At 43.6% G+C, this 19,313-nt stretch overlaps 1 protein-coding gene across 9 annotated transcripts; it reads right to left on the bottom strand.

Annotated features, from left to right (window-relative positions):
• Positions 1–898: 898 nt before the first annotated feature.
• On the bottom strand, positions 899–19,313 carry CMC2 (C-X9-C motif containing 2). Of its 9 annotated transcripts, none has more exons than XM_077309558.1 (7): positions 19,141–19,258; positions 17,576–17,642; positions 16,094–16,209; positions 15,729–15,781; positions 4,655–4,777; positions 3,692–3,763; positions 899–1,138 (listed from the first exon to the last, which is right to left on the bottom strand). In XM_077309558.1, exons 4-7 carry the CDS (start codon positions 15,765–15,767, stop codon positions 1,058–1,060), a joined length of 315 nt encoding a protein of 104 aa, XP_077165673.1. In that variant the 5' UTR covers positions 15,768–15,781; positions 16,094–16,209; positions 17,576–17,642; positions 19,141–19,258; the 3' UTR covers positions 899–1,057. The 9 variants fall into 9 exon arrangements, with proteins under 9 accessions (XP_077165673.1, XP_077165677.1, XP_077165674.1 ...); XM_077309562.1 differs by having other exon boundaries at positions 4,655–4,782; positions 19,141–19,253; XM_077309559.1 differs by lacking the exon at positions 16,094–16,209.

Raw genomic sequence — 19,313 nt, 5'->3', positions numbered from 1 at the left:
AAAACGCTTGTTGGGGCAACTAAAAAGAGTTTCGGAAAATAAAAACAGCTTAGCTTGGTGCCCAGCCGACTGCAGTTTTGGCAGCTGATGAGCCACAGTGGGGGAACGCATGCCAATTTTGTATATGAGCACACACTCAAGAAAACCCCCCCAACATGTGTTCACTCATTTTATCATTCTACGTGAGACAGAGTAGAGTGGCAGCTAGGCTAAGACCCAGGTTCAAATTCCCGCTCTGCCATAGATGCTTGCTGTTAGACCTTGGGCCAGTTACACACACTCAGGCTAGCCTACCCCGCAAGGTTGTTGTGAAGATAAAACAGAGAAGAGAATGAAGTCAGTCACTCTGGGTTCCCATCGGGGAGAAAGGCAGGGTATGAATAGCAAACGAAAAGAAAGCTCTGGGAATATGCTTCTGCCTCATTCTTTTGTCATGGCATTCCCTTCAAAGCAAGCCGTGTGCGTGTGTGTGTGTGTGTGTAGTTTCCTTTTAATATGAAGTTAAAGGTAAAGGTAAAGGTATCCCCTGTGCAAGCACCGGGTCATGTCTGACCCTTGGGGTGACGCCCTCCAGCGTTTTCATGGCAGACTCAATACGGGGTGGTTTGCCAGTGCCTTCCCCAGTCATTACCCCCCCCCCCCCGCAAGCTGGGTCCTCATTTTACCGACCTCGGGAGGATGGAAGGCTGAGTCAACCTTGAGCCGGCTGCTGGGATTGAACTCCCAGCCTCATGGGCAGAGCTTTCAGACTGCAAGTCTGCTGCCTTACCACTCTGCGCCACAAGAGGCTCTTATGAAGTTACAAATCTTTAAAACAGGCAAAACCATCAAAGCAAATTGCATTCTGCAAAGTCTTTTGTCAGACAATCCAAAAGAGCCACTGATGCCTCGAGAGGCATAAGGTGCCAACTGCAGCCAATTTTTATTACAAACACTTCAGAGTCTCTGTCTCTTCTGCATTCCGGGGGGTCAGGAAATGGCAGGGGCAACCTGACCCTTCAGCCTGTCTTCTGGACACTGAGCTGACCACCAGCCCAGGCATCAACTCTATGAAGCTCTACTCTTTCAATGGAAGGTTCCTCAATTTCTGCTTCAGTTCTTCTGCACGCGCTCGGTTCTTGGCTCTTCTTTCTTGGTACTGGAAGGGGAGAAAAGAAACAAAGCAATAAATGAATTATAGATGAGTTATGTCACTCCATTTAAATGCAGCATTGGCTGGATCAGTCAGGAGGGAAAAGAAAAAAAAAATTGGAGGACACGAATTACATTTGCATTAGCAAAAAACAACACCACAGTATGAGGACTATTTAATCTACAACTTGAGCAACTCCATTTGCTTTAGACAGAACGTGGCTTGCAAAAAACAAAAACAAACAAACAAAAAAGGAACAAAAAACAGCGTTTTCCTAGGCACCAAAATCCTTCCAGCTGATAATTAAACTTGTGCTTCTGTGACTGTGAATGCAAGAAAACTGCAGAAGCGGAGCAAGCGAGAAAGCCAGAGCCCCAGGCAAAACAGGAATATGGCTTCATACACCAAGCCCTATATATGAACATGCGCCAGAAGGAGCAACAGGGAGAGAACAGTAACAAACCTTTCTCGGGAAAAGTGGGAACAGAAAAGCAAAATGAGCACAGGATGTGAAAGCTGCGCACTGTGTCCATAAGCTCTAAGATCTCAACAAATTGCAGAAGGATGCTAGTCCTCTCTGGCCTAGGCTGCATTCAGATGTTATGATGAACAGAGGTCAGGCCCTGCTAGGGGCTTGTTGTTGGGCTCACTTTAGCCTCCTCCCATCCTATAAATAGAGTCACCGAAGATGCCTGGATTTGGGTAGCTTTGAGTCAGCCTGTGATTCTCCATAGCATTCAGCTGCAGGTGGAAGACTGACCAGGAGTTTGTTGGAGAGGTCATGACTTGGAATAGAGCGTCTACTGGCATGCAGAAGGTCTCAGGTTCAATCTCCGGCAACTCCAACTAAAAGGAGCAGGATCAGCCTGAGAACCTGGAAAGTTGCTGTCAGTCTGAGTAGTTAGCACTAACTTGGATGGACCAATGGTCTGACACAGTATAGCACAACGTCCTGTGCCCTGCTACAGAACTGGGATTCTAAACGTTGGGTTTACTCCCAAAAAAGAAAAGAAGGGAGCAGTGTGCAAGCAGGACAAACAAAATTTATACTTATCGCATACAGTCTGAATGCATACAGGCTGAAAACTCGTCTCAGGCCTTGGCTAGAATAAGATGGTAGACTCCGTAAACTGCAGGCAGAAGGGTGTATCTTTGAATGTTACCTATTATCATCATCATCATCATTATCATCATCATCATCATCATCATCATTATTATTATAGCCCACCCTTCCTGGTTGGCTCAGGGCAGGTAACAACAGGCATGTACATGCAATGAAGTTACATTAATAACAGTTGATAACAATTTAAATTGGAAAGAAATTGTTAATTAAATTAAATTGAATTATTAACCTATTAGACCAACTCTAGTAGGGTCTTATGAAAGGGGGGAGGGCTTCATATAATGTATGTATGTATGTGTGTGTGTGTGTGTGTGTGTGTGTGTGTGTGTGTGTGTGTGTGTGTGTGTGTGTGAACAGAACAGCCTATCAGGGTACATTCTAACTTTGCCTCTTTGTTTGCATACCGTACTAGCTTAGAGGGAATTATTAATATAGGGGAATTTTGAAAAATGTAATCTCTCATCCATGCTCTGAAGGAGCACAGTCCATCCCAACAGCTCTGCAATCTGCTACCTAATAAGCTTCCTCGTTTTTCTGTGCCAGGCCTTAGGGGTAATCCTTGTCTTTCCACAAGTGTGATTTCAATGTTGCTGCTGCCAGTGCAGCACAGTGGTAAGGCAGCTTCCATGTGGCAGGTTTCCTGACGTTTTCCCTGTCCCCCGGCACTGGTCGCCTCGCCCCAGCCCACCGCACAATCTGAGCTTTTTCTGTTTGGTTTTTAATTGACAACTGAATATAGTTATAGCATCATAACAATGTGTTGTCTGGGTCCTCAAAATTCCCAGATTTCTTTTTAAAAAATAATCTCTATCCCCTTTCATTGTGGAAATATAAAAGGAAAGGCATGTGTCTGCAATTAAAGGGGCCGGAGATTTTTTCTTTTAAACGACAGCTGGGATTTCAGAGAACCTGGCAGATGCATGACATTGTTGTTGTTGTTGTTAGTTGTGAAGTCATGTCCAACCCATCGCGACCCCATGGACAATGATCCTCCATGCCTTCCTGATCTCTAACATTCCCAGAGTCCATTTAAGCTTGCACCAACTGCTTCAGTGACTCCATCCAGCCACCTCATTCTCTGTCGTCCCCTTCTTCTTTTGCCCTTAATCACTCCCAGCATTAGGCTCTTCTCCAGGGGGGGCTTCCTTCTCATGAGGTGGCCAAAGGATTTGAGTTTCAAGCATAACATTACTATGATATAATGATATTCAACTACCAAACACACCAAACCCCTTTGGTGGTGGTGGGAAGAAATGGCCACCTTTAAAACTGTACTTAGAGATACCGGGTTGGATCTCCCTCTAAGCAAGGAGTCCTGGCTTCAGAGCAAAAGATCACTTACTTAGTAGAAGAAAGTTATAATAGCCAACCCATTGAGCAATTATGACATAACAACTGCAACGGAGTAAAAGGTGTGAAGGCCACCAGAGGCTTACCTCTCTCTGTAAGCACTGCTTCATTTCACTGTCGAGATCATTACAATGGCCCAGAAATTTCATGATGTAGTGCTGAGGGGGCAGAAAAAGAACAGTTTTAGAGTGCCAAGTTTTGCCTTTAACAGAAGGAAGCTGTGATCTTCAGGTCCCCATCTATGCTAGTGGAAAGGAATGTGCTTAGGGTAACACACAGTGTTGAAAACAAAGTGTATTCTGTGCAAGTGTCCCATCACTTTCTGAAGAGTCTTTCAAGTGGTGTTGTATGTCCCCAAAACCTACTTGAAGCAAGCCATGTGCAATCAAAGACAAACCTACACTTTGACAGGCAACGTATTAATAGTGGTCACTGAAAGGCCAGCCCCATAGCTTTTAGCCACACAGGAGCTTTGTCGGTATTGCCAGATACAGGTAAATGCACTCACAAAAAAAAAAGCACTTACAACATGCAAGTAAAGTCTGGCGAGGTATAAGAGCAGAAAAGAAATCTACTGGAGCCAGTATCCGATTTGGCAGCATTCTAGGAATCTTCTAAATTCCTATGGCTTTTATCAGAGAGACTGGGCAAAATCCTAGACCTTCACTGATCTAGAAGTGACATCAACATATTGGCAGTGTCATTTTCCCCATGTTGTGCCCCGAAAAGTCTCCCAGGGGGTCCGTCACATGGCTGAGAACCCTACCAGGACCTCAGTTCCACTTTATATAACTCTGCCGTTACAGCAGCTGCATTTGTTTCTGCGATCTGCTGAGATTGGGCTATTCCGGACCATAGAGGAAAGAAAAAACCCAGCAGCCACAATCACCCTTTTAATATGAAAGCAAGACAAAGGAACGATGCACTCTTCAGGGAAAAAACTTAGTTACATTAGGTTGAAGGCACTCTCAGGTAATTGTATGATCCCGGGACAAGCCAGCTGTCTCAGGAGACAGTTCACTGGGTCGGCATCAGTTCAGAACTCTTACCTCTTTGTGACACTCTTTCAGCAGGTGGATGATAAGGTTGCACTCTTCTGTATGCAGGTGAGGAGACAAGTTTGGATGCATCGTGCACTGGGCCAGGCTTACGAGCAGAAGCTGAAAACTCGCCTACCCTGCCAAGAGTAAGACATTAAGATTTACTTTACACCTAGCATATTTCTATCTGAGACATCTTACTCTGTACGTATTTGCCTGTGAAAAGGTACAAAAGGACTGTTGAAGAAAATGTTCCTGTATTTAGTTTCTATTCTATAAGGCAGGGGCAGTCAACCTATGGTCCTCCAGATGTCCATGGGCTACAATTCCCACGAGCCCCTGCCAGAAAATGCTGGCAGGGGCTCATGGGAATTGTAGTCCGTGGACATCTGGAGGACTACAGATTTACTAACCCTGCTATAAGGGATCACCATCCGCTTACTAAATGCCTACCTGCTTACCACAGTGGCCAACTTGAAAGGTACAGGAAGCCTGCAAAATGCAAAATTGGTATTCAAAGTGATATCAGGGCTCTCTCAACCTCACCCACCTCACAGGGTGCCTGTTGTAGGGAGAGGAAAGGGAAGGCGAATGCAAGCCTCTTTGAGACTCCTTCGGGGAGAGAAAAGTGGCATATAAGAACCAACTCTTCTTCTACAACTGCCTTCCCTTCTCCCCACATCAGACACCCTGTGAGGTAGGCGGGGCTGAGAGAGCTCTGACAGAACTGCTCTGTGAGAACAGCTCTATCAGAAGTGTAATTAGCCCAAGGTCACCCAGCTGGCTGCACGTGGAAGAGCTGGGAATCAAAACTGGCTTGCCAGATTAGAAGCCGCTGCTCTTCACCACTTCACCACGCTGGCTCTCTTCTGTTACAGACAGGTTCACATGGCGACTGATCTTGATCTCTCAATGAATCTGTAATGGTCTGTGTATTTCTCCTGTCTTCTATGACGGCATACAGAGTTAGCTGCCAACAGCAAGTCTTGAAGCAACGAATTCTATACATTAAGCACTCTGTGAAAGAGCACTGCATCAGCAAATGCAGGGGGTTGGAGCTGTACTTCATGTGTGATGCTATTTAAAGCAGGATTATACTCTCAAGTCTACCATAGCTTCCCAACCAAATTGGAAAGGGTGTATAAGCGATCCTGGTGTGTTCAGATGTGTAGGCGATCCAGGAAGGGAGGGAGGGGACTGAGTATATAAACCTAAGGTGCTGTTTTTACAGATATCATGTGGGTTATCCAGTCTGAGCCATGTCACATAAGTGGTGGAAAGGGACGTTAGGTTGCAGCAGAATTACAGCAACTCTGTGGGGTTTTTCAGGGCAAGGGAATCACAGAATAATTCTGGACGTCCTTTGTGGGCTCCCATCTGAATGCTCACCAGGGCTGACCCTGCTTAGTTTCTGAGAATTATAATCCAACCAAGAACCTCCCTTCCTGAATTATAATTCAAGCAGGAACTTCCCTTCCTGTTGCCCTTCCCTGGTGATGCTTAGTAAGTTCTGAAAGTTTTCGCCTGATAAACTGCCAAACTCTCAAGTATTGCTGTATCTTCTGTTGTAATCTTTTGTTTCTTGAGAAGAACCCCTTTGATGCTATGGGCCCCAAACAGTATAACTAGCCTAGTTTTAGAGCCAGTATTACAGTCTGATCCTGGATACCAACAAAACGGCAACAGCCTCCCACCTCCTTCCATCTGATTTCTTCACAGAATAAGACAGCTCATCTTTGCTTTCCCTCTGTTCCCCTCCATTTAATTCCAAACTACATGTATGCCTTTAGGTCAAAGAGTAACTCCTACTCCAATGTGGAGCAGCTCTGCTGAATGTTTGGTTGTTGCTGCTGCATTATTTAGGACTGGGACAAAGCCCATTGCATTCAGGAATACAACCAATGCTAGATTAGTGGGGTGTAGTAGAAGACCTCTGTGCATGGTCTGTCCCTCCGCCCAGGATTTGAAAAGGCTGACCCCCCACCCCTGGGCAGGTAACTCACTGGCAGGGGCAGCTCTGACATGACAGAGATCTGCAGCCTCTGAGACTTGAAGGGAATTGGAAGGAGGCGGGAGTGGTGAGAGGTGGGGGACAGAAGGCAACTGGCTGGCCACTGGACAGGCAGGCAAGCTGGTTGGAGGAGGAAGCACTCAGGAGAGACAGCTGCCCTGAGTGGGGTGTTAAGCACTGAGTGGCATTTAAGCCATGAGACTCCTTCCTCCAAGGCCTCAACAGAAATATATTATGTGGAACAGATAAGTAGCCAGTTGGTGTTTTGATTTAGGACTCCTACTATTTACTTAGTTACATACATACACAAACACACTCTTCACTATTGTATCAACTCCCCCAGTAAAATCTGCTTTCTTTTAAAATCAGGTCTCTGTTATACTTTTCCTACTGAAAACTCACTACTCACAGTCAGTTTATGAAGATCTTGGTTTTCTGCACCCTACAGGAACACGCAAGCTAATTCCCTGTGTTGATCTGAATGTTTGTAGGGGTGCGGTCACAACCATATAAATGCAAACTTCATTCTGAACACAGCACAGAAAGGGTTGCTGCAGACTTAGTAAATGCATCATGTTGTCCATTCTTCAACAATGTTTACAACATAGGAAGTGGTCCATGATCTAGAGTTACCAGATGAGAGAGCATTGGTATTTTCAGCTGTGAAGCTTTGGGAGACAACTGGGGCCCCCCAGGCCTTGATAATCACCCAGGACTAATTTCACAGCACCCTGGCCGACAATCATGCGACACGTTAAAACTTACAATGATGGCCTGGACCCTATGTGTAAATGTTTGGAAAGAAAATGTGTGAATATAAATTGTTCTGAAAGAACACACAGAAATTCCAAGGAAAGGATATCAAGGGAATTGAGCAATCGCTGTGAAAGAAATATTAGCCTCCAAGCGCAAAGATAATATAGCAATATGAAAATAGAGCAATCGCTATGGGAGAAAAACAGGCAGGAACAAAAAAAAAAGCACTAAGCAAACACCATTAAAATCTAAAGCAATTATTTGGGAAAAGGTATTAAGGATGAGCTCCGTTTATTAAAGCAGATCCAACACGTTCTACAGGCCTGCACGACACCAATGGGCATTCAGCTGGATTTCAATTGGAGAACTCTACCAGAAAACTCTCCAGCGCACGTGTGTCTTAGCACAATGACAGGTAATGGGCTGGATCCAGCAGCAATATCTGCTGACAGAAGGGATTTCCATCAGAAGAATGGGACTCCCCTCCTCTATTGCGGCCTGAAATACGATTCCTGGGACACATGGATTCTCTTCCTCCGTGAACAGCATGTAGGGAGGCTGGGAGGTAAGCCGAGGAAGGGGAGAATTGGCCTACCAAGCCTAACCACTACACCAAACTGGCTCTCTTGACTTGGCTCTTGACCTTCTAAGGCCCCTCTCTCTCACAGAAGACCCATGGATTCTCATTGGCTGGAAACCCTAAGGATTCACAGACACCCTAAGGAATCAGGGATCAGCTGTGGCATTCGGAGGACAGAACTGGAAGTCAGCCGTCACAGGCATATATTGTATTTATATATTTTATTCATTTAGGAAATGTGCATGCCACCTCTCCAGAGACCCACTAAAAGTGGTTCATAACTATAAAACAAGGCAATTAAAAACAAGCCCATGAGTCAAAGCCAATTTAAACAGCCATTAAAAAATAAGCCCAGTAAGGTGTTTCTGCTTTCCTCACACAACCACCTTGGGAAATAGGTCAGGGAGATCGAATGGCTTACCCAAGGCCAACAGAGATTTCAAACCATCTCTCTACCTGCTGGCCAAAGTACACCAACCGCTATATCAGTTGGGGACAATCATTGGGGACTGGTTTTGGAAGGAGTTACATTTTCAAGGACTCAGATGGAAAGAGCAGCTTACGTTTTTAGAAACCAGGTGACTTATTATACCACCGAAATCTACCTTCAGAGACATGGAAGGGAAGCCAGAACCCACTGCAGTGTATGTAGACAAGCAAATAGTTATTTTGAGCTCTCATGTAAGCAAAAGAAATATCTAGCTTCCAGTGTTGCAAGTCAGCTGTCTTCAGCCCTGACCAATCTACTGTGAGATCCACTTTTAAAACTGTATAAGTAGGAACCAGCAAGGGCATGCAGGAGGCATCTATTTACTTTCCCGTTCCAGAAAGCCGCCATAGTCTTTCTCCTTTCCGCGATTCTTATTCCTATGCTGTGGCATTATATTCTGCATTATATTTTGCTCTTCCCTCCCCAAATCCTTCCCATCTCAGACTCCACCACAAAATGCCCAGGAATTTCCCAGCCTGGAGCTAGCAACCCTAGCCAGGCTTAGCCCTGATGAATCCTCCCTCAAAGACCAAAATAGTCCTGGAAAGCCTCCCCCCCCCCATCACACACTTACACCTTGCCTTTTACTGAGAGAACCAAGCCTGAAATTCGTGGTTGCCTAGTAACTGCCACTGAGGGAGTCTACTGCTTAAAGCTACAGGCATCCCTCTTATCATTTTTCTGTTTTTGCTTTTTAGATTTAGTGTTTTTCTGCACTCCTGGGGCCCTTTTCAGGTTTGTAGAAAGATCCACCTTGCCTGTTGACAGCTCGGGTCACCAGATTTAAGTGTCATCAGATTTCATTATTAATATACAGATGGGTTTTCCCCCATTTTGCTACAATAGTTGGTTCTCAAAATTGTGGAGTTGACTTTCTAACACAGAATTCCCACAATGAACTCTTGAACATGTGAAGCTGCTCCATGCGTGGCTCAGCCTTGAGCATCTGGTTAGCATGCAGAACATCTCAGGTTCAACCCTTGGCATCTCCATTTAAAAAGTTCAGGTGAGAGGTGATGTCAAAAAATTCCATTTGAATCTCTGGAGAGCTGTTGCCAGCCTGAGAAGACAATATTGATGAAGAAGAGGAAGAGTTGGTTTTTAATGCCCTGCTTTTCAGTAGCATAAGGAGTCTCAAAGTGGTTTACAATAATCTCCCCACAAAAGTCACCCTGTTAGGTAGGTGGGACTGAGAGGGCTAGTAGTTGTTCAGGCAGTGGGAGGGAGCAAAAGGAGGGCTAAGGGTGCAGGTAGTGATGTCACTGGCAGGAGAATGACCATCTGATATCACTTCCGGAGCTCCTCGAAGTCTGAAGAATTATGTCAGGGGGTCCTCCATGGTCAAAAGTTTGAAAAAGGCTGCTGTAGAGTGAACAAGTGCAAAAGAAGAGGACAGAATTCCCATTCAGATAGGATCTATCTGATCTGATAGATGCATTCCAGAAGGACTTTGGCAGATGAATGTAGCTTATTGTGCATGACCAAAAACAAAATCAATTTGGAGGACTTCAGCCCATTGCCCAGCTAGCAAAGGATTTTGGCCCTCCAATGCAAACGCTCTACCTAGTTGAGAATTTAAACCAAAACAAATCCAGAAAAAGAAATGGGAGTGGTGTCAGGGGTGCCTTATTAATTAATGCATTTGATTTATTTCCCATCCCATCCCAGGAGCTCAGAGCAGCTTACAGCAGTTTCTCCAAATGCATTACCATTCCCCAAAGGCCTCAGAATCTAAATAATTTATAAAAACTTCACTATAATATAATTCTGGGAAGCAAAGTAGAGTGGGGGTGGTGCCTCTGGAGCTCTGCCCAGGAGGTAACTGAATCTTCTCTCCAAGGTCTGATAATGTCCCTCCTCTTCAGCAGCTGCACCAATGGACAAAGGAAACATACCAGGAAAGATTCTGGGTGAGTTTTGTTCATTCTTTGGCGACATCGTAGCAAATTACACTTTGTGAATTGTCAGGTGTGTAAACGTTGCATTTCAATGTACCAAGCTGCATTAAAAAAAAAAAAAGATTTTCCATTTAAGGTATCTGTTTGCAGGTCAGAAAATATGGAAAATGTAATTGCATAACGCTCTGAAATGTACCCAACTTGCAAATAAAATTGTATTGTCTTTATCTGATGTTACCCGTTCTGAATCAACGGAGAAGGATGGGATTATATTATCACAAAAATCATTTATTTCCCCCCTTTGATTTCTCTTTTGCTTCAACAAGAAAAAGCCTGTAAACAACCACTGAATATGTAATACTGATAAAAATTATATATATATATATATATATAGAGAGAGAGAGAGAGAGAGAGAGAGAGAGAGAGAGAGAGAGAGAGAGAGAGAGAGAGAGAGAGAGAGAGAGAGAGAGAGAGAGAGAGAGAGAGAGAGAGAGAGAGAGAGAGAGAGAGAGAGAGAGAGAGAGAGAGAGAGAGAGAGAGAGAGAGAGAGAGAGAGAGAGAGAGAGAGAGAGAGAGAGAGAGAGAGAGAGAGAGAGAGAGAGAGAGAGAGAGAGAGAGAGAGAGAGAGAGAGTGTGTGTGTGTGTGTGTGTGTGTGTGTGTGTGTGTGTGTGTGTGTGTTTGGTATTAGCTGCAATCTGTATACAAATTAAAGAGTTTTCCACAACTGCAATAGCAGAAGAGCCTTTGGAGGATCAGGAAGGCTAGTTTGCAAGAAGCACCGGAGACTGTGCTTTAGATTCCACTTTTAATTCTCAACATTCTTCCCCTCAGGCTAGGAGCCTCGGGAGCCAGGCTTGATTCCTCACTCCCCAACACAGGGAGACCTGGTTTCTAATCCCCACTAGTGCTCTGGAAGTTCGCTGGATGACCTTGAGCCAGTCACACTCCTTTCAGTCTAACCTACCTCGCAGGGTTATTGTGGGAATAAAACAGAGGCAAGGAGAATGATGTAAGCCACCTTGTGTCCCCATTGGAGAGAAAGGTCAGAAGATGTTCATCAGTTCATCAGCAGTTCATCAACAGTGCAGTCCTAAGAGTAACATTATTCTAAATCAATTTGCTCCCATGGACTGAGAAGAAGGTAACTCTGCTTACTGCCTGCATTTGAGAAATGGCTGACCACAGCATCCAGCACTGCAACCACAGTACCCGGTTGGTGTAGTTTTAGGGGTTTTTTTTAAAGATGGAATTGAAGATGAAAGGCAAGTTCTGCATTTGCTATCAGCCTGACAGCCACCTCTTTATTTATTGCTATTAACCAGAAATGACAAAGATTGGAGCAGGGGGGGTGGGAAGGGTGGGAGAGGCATTCATCAGTAAAAACAGGTGTAAATCCCAGTCTTGCAGGTCCTTGCTATATCTCAAGCAGAAGACATAAACAAAAGGGAGTGGAATAGTCTTCTAAAAACACAAGTCCTGCTGTTACTGCACTACTGTTACATCCAAAGGCCAACAACGTCACAATCCATCTCTCTTAATCAAACTGACCAAAAAGAGAGCGCTTAATTGGAATGGAACGGCAACAATAGCCCCAGAAATCGACAGGCTGGTCATTTGCCCCTGCTTTGGGGGCTCTTGAAATCTGTAACACTATTTGCTTTCAAGACGGAGCCCTATTTGTCTTAAAACCTCTACTTGGCAGTAAATCAGAGTAACTACCACCCCTGCATTGAGGCGCATACAGCGTTCACATTCCTGCCTGCACTGGTCCCCTGGCTCACACTAGGAATGACAAACAAAAAAGGCTTCCCCAGATGCATCCATTTCGACCCGGTTATTGAACCATTCTGCCAGCTCTGCTCAAAACCACACAGGAGGGTTGTTTTCGGGGAGGTTTTTTCCCCTTTTCACTGCCAAATCCTTCCCTAACATTGCTTCCACTGAAGGAGGGGAAATGAGCCAGGATTATTTTGTCGCTTTCAAGAGAGGATTTATTTATAGTGATGATGATGATGACAAGCAGTACCTTCCAGGGCTCAAGGCCTCCAAGTTCAGGGCATTTCAAACAGGCTGTGGAAATGGCACTTCCTTGAGTCGTTTCATAAACAGTTGATAGCCAGCTTTCATTTTCTCATAAACTGAACAAAATGGACAAGAACTACCCCTTGGGAAACTTCAACTGCCTCCTGTTTACCCCCCTTTTGTTGGTATCAGCTGTAGCCACCTCCCAAAACTATCACCTACCAATCTATCAGAGCTGTCAGAAGGAAGGAATGGGTCACTTCATGCCAAGTTACACCACTTCCCTGCAACTCTCCCATGGTGACTATAATTATTCCCAGCTGATCTCAAGTACTGTCTCAAGGTCATCTCCATTAGCAGGTAGAAACAGGTCTAGTGGAGCTCTATTCTCTGCAGCTCTATACGCTCATACCAGCACAACATTAGCAAGTATCACAAACATCTGTTATAAAAGGGGTATATTAATGAGAAAATGGACACGCATGCACCAACATTTCTGGGGTATCCTAATCAGGGTAACACTGATTGATGTAACCCTTGGCAGTTCCCTTTTATAAAAAGCCAAATAGAACCTGATGGGGCTCAGCGCTGGCTGACAGAAGTTGTGTAAGGAAGAAGGATGGTAGAGAAAGAAAGCTCATATCAGCGTATGAAACTGCCTTGTCACAAGCCAGGTCATCCATCCATCTAGCTCAGCGGCCTACCAAGCCTTTCAAACCCATCTTTCACAGCCAGCTGGCATCAGAGGATCTATAGAGCTGCAACAATATGGCAGGAAATTGCATAATAGCAGAGGTCAACCTTAAAGCTACCCAATGCCCAAAATTGAGAGAAGCAGTAAAAATAAAACACCTGATAACGTACCAGTATTGGGGTACAATCAGATAACTGCTGAAATCAAAAGGTCTAGCATATGGAAACCTTGACCTGGTTTGCCCAGATTAGCCCAATTTTACCAGATCTTGGAAGCTAAGAAGGGCCAGCTGTGGTTAGTTCTTAGATGGATGACCATCGAGGAAGGCCAGGGTTGCGCCTCAGAGGCAAGCAAGGGAAAATCTTCTTGGAACATCTCTTGCCTTGAAAACACTACTGGTTTGCCATAAACTGGCTGTTCCTTTACGGCACTTTCCACCAGCGTGTGAAGACAGTCAGTGATACGGTCAGGCAAAAGGTGAAGATAAAGGCATCATAAAACTGAGACACCACAACCAAGAAGGCCCTGTCCTCCACAGACACCTGTATTTCTTTTGACAACTAGGAGAAGGAGGGGAATGCCCAAAGGAGGGCTTACAATGAAAAATGAACAGCCAGGGAAGGAATCTGTAAGGCCCAATGTCTTAGCCACAGGTTCTACAACAACCAAAAAGTTCCAAGAGTGGTTATGGACTTCCACTCAAGTAAACATGCTGGGGGATAGAGGGAGAGAATTTCAGAGGCATTTCATGTCAGTTTGGTGCATTTGGGGGATATGCAGATATATTTTAAGGGAAACCTAGCAACAGCTTTAATTTTATCTTCAAGAGTGATGTATTTATTCCTTGCTGAATGCAGAGTCTGTGTGCGTTTATTTCTTGATGAAATGGACAAAGGCCTTCAGGGTACAACTGAAGGGACATCCCTTTACAACTGTAACAGCCAGCCCGGAACATAAGGACATGTGTTTGTTTGGTTCATCTTGCTGGCTTAAATGACATTATAAGCTTGGAAATTTGCATAAGTAGCTTTGAGTCCCTTTGGGGAGAAAACATGCATAAACTGTTAATTTGAATTTTCTGAGGAACAGCCACACATCGACTGGTGGCTTCTTCAGACTTAAAGCCTTCCAGCATTGATCACCCGCTGACAAACATTTCAATAAAAATATGTGCAAGTGTCCACCAGGTGGTGCAGTAAGAAACACAAGCCCAGCAAGCCTAAACCATCTCATGCTTTTTCTAATAATTAAGTCATTACAGGATTAATTTGTTCAACCACGGCTTCTCCTATATCTTTTATATGCATAATTACTTTTTCAGCAGAAGAAGACTTCCCCACAGGTAAGTTATTGTGTACAGTCATAGAATCATAGAGTTGGAAGGGGCCAAACAGGCCATCTAGTCCAACCCCCTGCTCTATGCAAGTCTAGCATGTATTCAATCTGAGGATTTTTTGCTTACGTGTTATGTGAACATAGAACTTTTCCTTATTAATCAACATAAGTGGCACAGTGGTCATAGGAGGATGGGGGATACCCAGGTTCAAATCCCCACTATGCTGAGAGAGCCTGCTAGGATATTTTGGCCAATTACACACTCTCCACCTAACCTACCTTACAGGGTTGTCATGAGGATAAAATGCAGTAGAAAAACAAAATAAGCTGCCTTGTGCCCCTACCAGGGAGAAAGATGGGGTACAGACTATGTAAATAAGTAGTTGTGCCTTTGTAGTCCCCAGTGCAGGAAATACAATCCGGTCATGGTGCTGTATGAAATGACATTCCCAAAGAATGAAAGCTACTCTAGCAAAGAAATACAATTGAAACTGTCAAGTTACTATACCCCCTGACAAGGCATCTATTTGAATGCCTTGAATGAAGTTCGAGCTATACAATGCAATCCTAAAACATACTTCCCTGGAAGTAAGCCCCAAAAAATAGATCTAAAAAGGATTCTGGGTAGACCTGTTTAGGATTGCAGTAAGAAACCTCAATCTGAGAACCTGGTAAACTGAGTCAACAATTGGACCTTGATGGTCCAATTAAGTATAAGGTAGCTTCATGTGTTCATGTGCCTGTACCTTTACTTAAAATACAGTCTTACACAAAGTTATGCCAGTGATAGCAGCTGAAATCTACTGCAGCAAAATTGCGTGGGATTAAATGCCTAGTTTTCTATGGCAAAAGTATAGCACATGTGACAGCTTCTTCTAAATTTGCACTCAAAGACTACTTACTGGACAAATATCATCACCATGTGTTCATAGTTAATAATAACAACCCAAGACTATTTTGCCACCTTAATATATAAAAATACAAAATGTAAAATAATTTTTTAATTTATAAAAACTTTACACCTCAAAGGATAAATATTTGCAATAAACAGACAATAACATTCAGATTTCTTTCTCATGGCAGAATCAAGTTACAGTAATTTACTCTCTGATCAGACAACTTTAGAACTTAAGTTTCTTGTCACCAATAGAGAGAAGCCATATCATCTACATGTGAGTGCCCCGTAAGATTTTCATAACTTGGACATATATCAAAACTCAATTTAAAAAATTAACCATATCAATGTAGTACTTTAACTATTGCTAGTTTCAAAAGGTATAGAAGGACAAGTCATACCTCCACATACAGATCAAATTTTGAGAAAGCAGATTTCATTTAAGATAAACGATCTGGAAAAAAAAATAGAGTCATCAGCTCCGTTCCGCTTCCTCTTCCCGGAGTACAATTTATTTCAATTTCGCTCCTGCCTGTTCTTTGAGCTTTGAGGCTGACAGTTGTCTGGGAAACTACATTCCGGTAAGGTCGGGTTGTTTTTTTTTTACTTAACAGGTAGCCATTCAATTACACAGCCTGCCTCCTGATATCAATAGATGGGAGAAAGCAACTTATGCTGGGGGAGGGGGTACCATTGTGTATACAAAGCTCAATTGTACAAATAATTAAAAGGTAACATTTAAATAACTAGCCCAATCAGAAATTACCCCAAAGTAGTGCTCAAGCTTTAGGATAGCTGAATCAGATTAGGATACGAGAGACCCAGGTTCAAATTCCTACACTGTCATGGAAGCTTGCTGGATGATCTTGAGCCAGTCAGATTCTTGCAGGGTTGTTGTGAGGATAAAATGGAAAAGAGGAGAACAATGTAAGCTCTTTTGAGTCCCCACTGAATAGAAAGACAGGGTATAAATTAAGCAAATATTTTTAAAATTTCAGAGGGTTTTTTTCTGTTGCCCCGATATAATTTTTTTTACCAACATGGGCATTTATATTTTTTACAGCCTCTCTCTATAATCACCATTCATACCATTGACCTTTGTAGCCAATCTTTTTCCACCTTAACAATAACATACCTAGCATTTTACATATAAAAATGCTATTTGCACATTTACAACACCAATACTCCCTCTCAACATCGTGATCTAAGCCCTCCTCCACCCTCTTCTCTTCCTGCATGTTCGAGTCATTTACTCCACAACAATCTCTCTTGCCATGGACTTTGAAGAAAAATGAGTTAATAGACTGGCCATAACAGTTCCCTTTAAAAAAATGTGATAGAAAGTATAATCGCACAATGGATGCATCTGACCTTATACAATAGCTGCCATTTATATTCAGCAACATTAACTGCCTGGATAAACAATGATAAGGGAAAGGAACAGTGCACCACCACTGTTTATTGCCATAATATATCATTTGTTATATCTCACAAGCTCAAAAAGGATATATATAACAGTGTAGAAAGGGAAGGGAAGGGGGAAAGGATTCCTGGACACCTTTGCTTAGAATTCAGCAACACTAATGTGGTATAGTGATTAGCACACTGGATTAGAGTCTTGGAGACCAAGGTTCGAATCACCATGCTGTCATGGAAACACACAGGGTGATCTCTTAGCCTAGCCCACCTTATAGGGTTGCTGTGGGGGGGAAATGAAGCAAGGACAATGATGTACACCAGGGGTGGTCAACCTGGGATCCTCCAGATGTCTATGGACTAGAATTCTCATGAGCCCCTGCCAGCAAATGCTGGCAGGGGCTCATGGGAATTGTAGTCTATGGACATCTGGAGGACCACAGGTTGACTACCCCTGATGTACACTACTTGGGGTCACCCAAGGGGACAATAAGTTATTTTTTTTCAAAATTAAAAACTTCCAAGCCCTGTTCAGCACTGACATGCTGCAAATACATACACATACAGTCAAATACTTTACACCACCAGCCCACCAAAAACTGGATAAAGAATGAACCTGTGGAATATTAAGCAAGAGTAACATCGCTTCTGTATTTTTTGTTTAAAATGCAGAGTAAAGAGTAAGTAAAGCAGAAAGAAGGAAAGATGCTACAGAAGTAGAAAAAAGAAAAAGTGATGGAATACAACAGAAGTGTAAAGGGAGGCACACATATTTTTAAAGCTGCAATCGTAAAAAGACTTTCCTCAGACTACAGAACAAAATGTGACTTACTTCTACCTCCTTAGACTCACTCCCTAAGTTGGTCTCAGCTAGCTCCTAACTGCTGCAATTGAAGCCCCTGATAACAAATGAAAAGTGGGAAATGATACAAGTGGCTTTGGATCTCCATTAAGGAGAAAGGCACAATAAAATAAATAAGTGACAATGTAATGGATTTTAAAAGATAAGCTGTCACCCATACAGTGGCATTGCTGGCCACTCAAACCACTCCAAAAGACACCCAACTTTTATTCCAGCCCTAGAAGCCAACTTGGCCACAATTGTATATCAACTCTTACTTCCCCCACCGCAAAAAAAAAAAGACTGAACCCTTTTCCTCCCACTCCATCATGTCTTATGTGCATATTTTAAATCTCATTCATACATATACATACACATATGTAATTAAATAATAAATACATATATATTTATAGTATCCCAAACGTCTTCTCCAAAAATTCCAACGCAAAATAGATTTTCGCTAGGCAGGAACTATCAGTTCCTATCAGCATACTCTGAGGTTAGGCAGTTGCCAGGGCCCAGAGCTTCCATTGACTAGGCATTCCACAGTACTCCCAGCTACAACTACTGCCTAGTACTAGGAAAAAGACTGCAAGCAGTGGTGAGCCTGGACAGTGGGGGAAAGTCTGAACTAAGTAAGAGAAAGACAAGGCAGCTGGGAAGCAGGGAAGGGGGACAATATGGGGCAGTCTGGTGGTGGGTCACAGAGGGGAACCAGTGCAAAAGCTGAAACTGGCCTATTGTTAACACACAAATGAATAACACGTAATTTCCTCCAGGCCAGGCTGGATTCTGGAGTTTTGGTGTGTATGTGTGTAGGGGGGGATCAGTTGGGCATGAGCCACTGAGGGTAGGCAGGTAGTCGTGAGTTCCTGCATTGTGCAGGGGGGTGGACTAGATGACCCCAGAAGTTCCTTCCAACTCTGTGATTCTATGATAATGAGAGATTCAGGTGGGTAGCCATGTTGGTCTGAAGTAGCACAACAAAATTTGAGTCCAGCGGCACTTTTAAGATCAACAAAGATTTATTCACGGCATGAGCTTTCGTGTGCATGCACACTTCCATTGTCTGAGGGAATATGCATGCACACGAAAACTCACGCCGTGAATAAATTTTTGCTGGCCTTAAAGGTGCCACTGGACTCAAATTCTGACCTAATAATGAGAACTGCCACAGTGTCACACTCAACACGGTGCACTCACACACAAAACAAAGGAATTTTGCAGTACCTTGCAGCATACAGAGTTTACAGTTCAATTCTATGCAGTTACTCCAGTCTATAACCACTGAAATCAGTAGACTAAAACCCAGTTCACCAGACGCCTGAAACAAATCTTCATTTAACATCTAGATAGTGAAAAGTGAGGCTTAAAAGGCATTGAATGCAAGAGGTACAGTGTGGGACATTCCTGTGCAAGGCTCAGAAACACAGAAAATAAGCGCAGCGACTGTTCACAAGAGCTGTATAAATAGGCTCACAGCACAGTCACTTTCCATAAAATTGCACTATAAAACTTATGCTACACACAAACCCTCCTCCCCACTTAACACTTACCCAGACTCGGTAACAACAACTTCCCGCACACCTGGACCCCACATAAACCAGAAAGGGCATAACCCGGAAATAAACTTCATTCAACCCCGGAAGCTTATCTTCCTAATGAGTAGCACGGACGAGTAAAAGTGGAGAAGTGGGATGACAGCCATTAGCGAACCGGGGGATGGGCG

Source organism: Paroedura picta, chromosome 14 (assembly GCF_049243985.1).
Source record: "Paroedura picta isolate Pp20150507F chromosome 14, Ppicta_v3.0, whole genome shotgun sequence".
Taxonomy (NCBI): Eukaryota; Metazoa; Chordata; class Lepidosauria; order Squamata; family Gekkonidae; genus Paroedura; species Paroedura picta.
This window is presented reverse-complemented; position numbering and strand designations above follow the sequence as displayed.